Raw genomic sequence first — 6,346 nt, 5'->3', positions numbered from 1 at the left:
ACCCGTGCAAAACGGGCAAGGGTACGGCCCGCTACCCCGATCACGGAGACCTTCAACTGAAGTGATCCCTGCCCCCCAAGTCCCAGAGCCCTTCAGCCGAAGCGACCCCACTCCCGTTGGGTTCAAACCCCAGAGAACCAAGCAATCAAATTCCTTTGGGCAAGTTGCCTGACGAGATAACCTCCCATCAGACCCTAGTTTGAATAGTCGAGGCTCCCGCCACGACAAAACCACCGTTAGCGTAAGCAAATTTCCGTTTTAGTTTTAAGGCTCTGTTTACAATTTCCAGCAATGTGTTCCATACATAGAAATGGTGATACCTAGCAAGGGATGATGTCCTGTGCCTGCGCAGGACTCCGCCCTTAGCAGTTAACAGTTTTAGGTATTTTTTTTGTGAACTTCAGGTTCATTATTTTATACTTATATTTTTTTACGTTTTCTGTACTGTCTCATATATTCTGCATTACGGACTCTTTTAGCTGCAATGTCATCCATCCTGTTATCTCTACACAGTATGAAGCAAAAGTAGCGTGAAGTGCGATGCGCCTTTATCCCTTACCTCAAACTTTGTTCAATTGTAAGACATCACGATGTCCACTGGCAATGATCATTTTAATCAAAACTAAAATGGGGAGAGTGGAGGGCAGTATCACAGATTTCTTAATAATTCTTATATAAGATAAGTACTTGTGATATTCTAAAACGTTTTTAACAGCACAATATTATCTACTCCACAACGCATTCTTCTACAAGTGATTCACAGCTCAGCTCTTTCTGCAATAACCAAAGCGGATTGTTGACGACAGTAATGAAACACAACAATGCCGAATAAACAGATGACAATTAGTTTCTTAGGTAAAGGAGTAAAGCATTGTTATGCACGCAGGAGTTCATATAAAAGCTGACCATTGTCATTGTTGGTGTGGATCTTACACATCTTTGTAATAATGTTTTTGCTGAATGACCCTTCCGTATAGACGTATTTATGTCAAAAAATCAGGGAAATAACAAACAGGAATTATTACAGTTCAGACTCTCTCAGCTTTAGATGCTAATGCACTACAATTTTCACAAATATTGCAACTACAACAATATCATGCATTATCACATTTCTCATTTTAGAGGCAGTGTACAAATGAGGGAAAAGTTGCATAAACCAAAACCTGAAATCTAAACTCTCTGATGGAAATAACACAAACAGATATTGCAGTGACATTACAATTGGGATTCTTAGCTGATAAATATTTTAATTGCTTGAACACTTGCAGATATACAATTCATATTAAAATGATATGGTTAACAGCACATACTTTATGACAAAATCTATTATTCATCAAACAATAACAATGAATATAACAATAAATCTTCATTGAGTTTGAGGGGTATGTTCCTTGAGAATAGCACATAAGGTAAATTCACATTGAACAAATTTAATTCCTTGATTTAAATTAAATGAAGATATGAATGTAGCTGGGCACAGATTCATGTCACATATTTATATTTTTACATGCAATGTAATGCCTATACTGTATATGAAATAACAATTAAATAAAAACAATAAACAATGAATTATATTACATTTGCATATGATAAATAGAAATATAGATATTTAATTATATACATATAAATTGTTATGATATGATGACAAATTTGACAGCTGCAGTCTTTACTATTTGAGAGATCATTAAGATAATTTGAAAGTTTGACATCAACTCCCATGGAGACTGATGCAAGTGTTGATGGCTGGAGATCATTGGAAGTTGGATATTTGGAGAAAATACTACAGCATACGTTGATATGTACACTACTAGAGCATGGCTGACAGACTGTAAATTCAAATTGTTTACATAATCCTCCCTCTTCAAGCTGTTTTCTTTAGCTCCGCAACATTTTGGGATAAAGCGGAAGTTGACAAATGCCAGTAAGGTCATCATGATCATACCCACTGACATTTGCTGTAAAAAAAATATTCTAAATATTGTACAATAATGTATTCAGATTCTTGTTACATTACCAACTATAAATGTCTGACTACATTTTTCAACAGGAAAGTAATTTTATTCAGACTTATTCAGTATGGGTGTCACTATGTTTTTTCAAGTATGAAACTGAAGAAAATCCTTTACCACAAACTGTACATGCATATGGTTTCTCTGTATGAGTCAATGAATGTTTTTTCAAATTACTGGCCTGAATGAATCTCTTACGGCAGACATTACATTCATAAGGCTTCTCTCCACTGTGAGTGAGAGTATGCGTTTTTAAATTGGTAGACTGTACAAATCCTTTACCACATATTTTACACACATGAGGCTTTTCTCCACTGTGAGTACGTGAATGCATTTTCATAGCAGGAAACTGTTTAAAGCCTTTGTTACAAATTTTACAAATAAATGCTTTCTCACCAGTATGAGTGACCAAATGTTGTTTCAAATGAGAAGGTCTCCTAAAAAGTTTCCCACAAACTTCACAAACATGTGGTCTTTCTCCCGTATGAGTAAGTATGTGATAACTTAGATTACCTGAATTACTAAATCCCTTGCCACATTCTGAACACACATAAGGCTTCTCGCCCGTATGAGTCATAGTATGCGCATTTAAATTCCCAGACGTACAGAAACCCTTACCACATACAGAACATAAATAAGGCCTCTCTCCCGTATGTTTCAATTTATGTGTATTTAAGTTGCCTGTATCATTGTATCCTTTACCGCATATTTCGCATTTGTGCGGCTTTTCTCCCGTATGTATCGGTATATGTCTCTTCACTTCAGCAACACATCTGAACACCTTGCCACAAACATGACATGTAGGGCATTTACTTGTAGTAACAATTTTGTTTCTAGGTACCTCCTGAAGACACACTTCTGGTACCAACACATCTACTTCATTCTTTATATCTTCTTCAAATGTTTCCACACCATCATCAACAAAAGAGCATTCTGCCTCATCCTGTGTAAATTAAAAATGTCAAAATACCACACAGAAAAGAAATTTATTACTGAAGTATATGTGAAGGCTGATCCTGTATTTAGAGTAGTGAATATTTATTTTGTGCTGCATATAATGCCAGCAGAGGTCATGGGTGTCATTAATTCAAATTCTTATTGTACTGAATGTAAAGGCAGGTTTTTTCACCAAGTTATGTGTGTTCCTCAAATATATTGGTAAACATGATAACTTCGTTCACTGCCAAAGTAATTTTAATTTTAAGTAATAATTTATAAGTAACAAACTACAAAACAAATGCATATAAAAGATCTCTAAAACACTACCTGGACTTCAGTTTTAACTGCAACAAACACAAATGGAACTGGAACTTCCTGCTTAATATCATCTGCATTAATCTCAATATCAGATGTGTCTACCTCCTTCTTGATTATAAGTTCTTCATTCATGATGTACTGTTAAACAAACAATATGATACATGAAGATTTCTGTCAGAGTTCATACTGCCTCCGTCATCGCCCCGATGACGGAGGAAGTATGAACTCTGAAACGTTGGTTAACATCGACCAGACTACATAGCACAACAACCCAGAAGACAGAAATCTTCATACTCACCGCTGTAAAAACCTCAAATCTTAAATATGATACATATTTCAGAATCAGCAAGCAAAATGAGAACAAACTACTATTATTGTACTTCAAACTAAATTAATCAAAGGTACTAAATATGTGGTCCACTAACACTGAGCATATAGCTGTAACTCTCCATACTTTAATTCAAAGTAGATGACAACTTGATTAAACAGTGGACTCTAAATTATCTTCATAATTCAAGGGAGAGCAGGAACAGATAATTAAAATCAACACAAAACCTGAAAATAATAATACAGACATTTGCTTTAGAACTCTGAGTGGCACTTTATCTCTCACAGTGATTGTCAGATAACAGTATGTCTTCGTGTTGCTTCAAATAATAATAATAAAAAAAACCTATAACTCCATTCTTAAGCAACTGAAATGCTCATTTATGTACCACAAACAATGCAGTGAATCATAGGCACATACAATCAGTCTTCACATTAAAAAATTTTGCTCATACAAACTTTTATAATGAAGCACATTCACACTTCTTGGCTCAGAAAAAAACAAACTATGTAGCATATTGTGCACATAAAACTGCAGCGAGAGTACATTAGTAAATATGACTTCAGGGTCACTGGTAATAGCCTACTTACAGAAGAGATGCAGAAGTTAAAATGAAAGGGAAATTTTGTTAATGTAGAGGACAGACAGGGAAAGAATGCATTTAACTTCTGGCAAGAACACTGGGATCAAACTCTAATACTACCACTCCCTCTGTATAACAATTACTATCATAGTTACCATTAAAATTTAAGACTGCCAGTAGAGACTGGATGACTCTCAGGCATCAGATGGGAACTAAGAGCCCTTTCCCTTGGGATAGAGTAGCAAGAAAATGAAGCTGACCACTCACTTCCAAATAATGCCGAGATCATTAATGTAGATAATTTATGCAAATATAAAAGATTACTGGCAAACCTAATTAATGAAGTCAAAATAATTGAAGAATTAATGAAATGGCTGGGTAATGATCAACGATTTATGACAGCCTAATAATTACATTGTATTGTGGCAACAAAACACAATCCTTACGAGTTGGTTTATACCATTAATGTGTTAAAATCATCATACGAACCAGGAACCATTCATAATTATCACAAACAGAATAAGGTTGTGGAGAAAATTATTCCGAAAGACCAAATATTACACAACAAAAAACACGTTTTGGGGGATAAACTTACAATCATCTGTATTAACAACACGATAATCTGGACCTCCAACCTGTGCTTTCGACTGAATCTATGTGTCAAAATGGGCCCAGAAAGGTCACTACTTTCCAGTCGTATAAATAATGAAGTCAATATCAGAACTGCATAATGACAGCCACTATGACTGGAAGCAAAAAGCAATATAACAGTGATGTGTCTCACCACGACGTATGTTCACATACTGCGTGAACATACACTGCAATCAACTTTCGAAGAAAAGTAATGTTGAGAAGCATCATTAATAACATGTGCCAAAAAGTAGAGGGATAGTTTGTAATTATTTTCAAGCCTTATGTTTTGAAAAAGCCAACTGATGTTTTGATCGAAAACTAGTATAATCTAGCGTAAGGTTCAATATTCTGGCTATTCCAGATTACGATTTCACAAAATTTCGATTAAAATATATAAGATATTACATTAGGTTTCGTCAGTTTGGTTTAGCATAGTTTTCATATCAGTACCCTGTTCCATCTATTACGTTGCGTTCCCTGAAAGGTGTTCCGGATACCAGTCTTTTTTCGTAATTCTGTTATGTATTCCGTGTTAAGTTCCGGTTTACTTTTTCTGCCATTAATTTTATCGTGTTGTGTTCACTTTGCATTGAGTTGAATAAAGTTACTTTGTTAGGTTATGAAAGCGTTGTTAGAAACTATGGTCCATTTAATATCCTGCGTTACGATGTGAGGATTCCAAATTCTGGGTTGGCAATAGTTTTGTTTTGCGCAAGAAAATGATGGGTAGTATCAATATTGGGTGATTATATTGTTTGATTGTATTCACTTGGTTGGTGATGTGGAATTATTTTTAATTTGGTTAGATGAGATAGGTATGTGTACCTCAAGTTTCATCTTGTCACAATAATGTGTCAGTATGCTGTAAGTCATTGTGTTCATTCTTGATATTTCACTGCAAATGCGATGCTGCAACATGGATTCCTACATTACAAACACCTCCCTTATCCGACTCCACAGTCTGTTGTGTTTTGGAATAGTCCAAGACTGCACTTAATGTTTGCAACTGGTTAATAGCACTCACTTATTATGTATGTGCCATTAATATGCTTCATCCCACCAAATGCAATTTATGCCATTTGCAGTACTAGACAATTTTATACATCAAAGAGAATGGGACCCCAGGAGCTTTTAGTAGATAGACACAAAACCAGACTGTTCTTATGATTTAGTATGAAGATAGTAAACACAAATTGTCTTTGAAGTGTACATTTGTGAGTGACCAGCCCACTGCCTCTGCACAATTTCTGCAGATCCTGATTTTACTGCAGGAGCCATCTAGTAGTGAATCAGGAGAGACTTGGGTGAGAAATCACTGTTGAATTTTGCTTATGAAACATCTTGTTCATGCTCGTAAGGTTCTTACATGCCGTAAATCTACGACACGGGACCGCCGGCTTTACTTCCCATCTGAAAGAAGTTGTACTACAGATTTTTATCACCTTTAGAATTCCATCAACCTCACCTTGGTTTGAACACGTGTACCTTGGGTCCAGTGGCAAGCACGCTAACCAGTAGTCCACCGAGGGTGACACA

At 35.8% G+C, this 6,346-nt stretch overlaps 1 protein-coding gene across 4 annotated transcripts; it reads right to left on the bottom strand.

Moving 5' to 3' along the window:
- Positions 1–1,227: 1,227 nt before the first annotated feature.
- LOC110839477 (uncharacterized) lies at positions 1,228–5,654 on the bottom strand. Of its 4 annotated transcripts, XM_022083691.2 has the most exons (4): positions 4,773–5,018; positions 3,692–3,821; positions 3,276–3,404; positions 1,228–2,952 (listed from the first exon to the last, which is right to left on the bottom strand). In XM_022083691.2, exons 2-4 carry the CDS (start codon positions 3,716–3,718, stop codon positions 2,068–2,070), a joined length of 1,041 nt encoding a protein of 346 aa, XP_021939383.1. In that variant the 5' UTR covers positions 3,719–3,821; positions 4,773–5,018; the 3' UTR covers positions 1,228–2,067. The 4 variants fall into 4 exon arrangements, with proteins under 4 accessions (XP_021939383.1, XP_021939382.2, XP_021939384.1 ...); XM_022083690.2 differs by lacking the exons at positions 3,692–3,821; positions 4,773–5,018 and adding an exon at positions 5,636–5,654; XM_022083692.2 differs by lacking the exon at positions 3,692–3,821 and having other exon boundaries at positions 4,773–5,017.
- Positions 5,655–6,346: the final 692 nt, after the last annotated feature.

This window comes from Zootermopsis nevadensis, unplaced genomic scaffold, assembly GCF_977971745.1.
Source record: "Zootermopsis nevadensis isolate Lab colony 2312 unplaced genomic scaffold, Znev_1.0 Znev_ptg000023l, whole genome shotgun sequence".
In the NCBI taxonomy this organism is placed as follows: domain Eukaryota; kingdom Metazoa; phylum Arthropoda; class Insecta; order Blattodea; family Termopsidae; genus Zootermopsis; species Zootermopsis nevadensis.
The sequence above is the reverse complement of the archived record's forward strand: the minus strand, read 5'-3'. Positions and strand labels throughout refer to the sequence as shown.

Bases quoted from the DNA above. Each gene is read 5' to 3' on its own strand.
- LOC110839477 (XM_022083691.2), bottom strand. From the start codon at position 3,718: ATGGAGAGTTACAGCTATATGCTCAGT. The intron at 3,405-3,691 runs GTTAGTGGACCA...TTTGTTTAACAG, and splicing joins GTTACAGCTATATGCTCAGT to TACATCATGAATGAAGAACT. The intron at 2,953-3,275 runs GTAGTGTTTTAG...TAATTTACACAG, and splicing joins CAGTTAAAACTGAAGTCCAG to GATGAGGCAGAATGCTCTTT.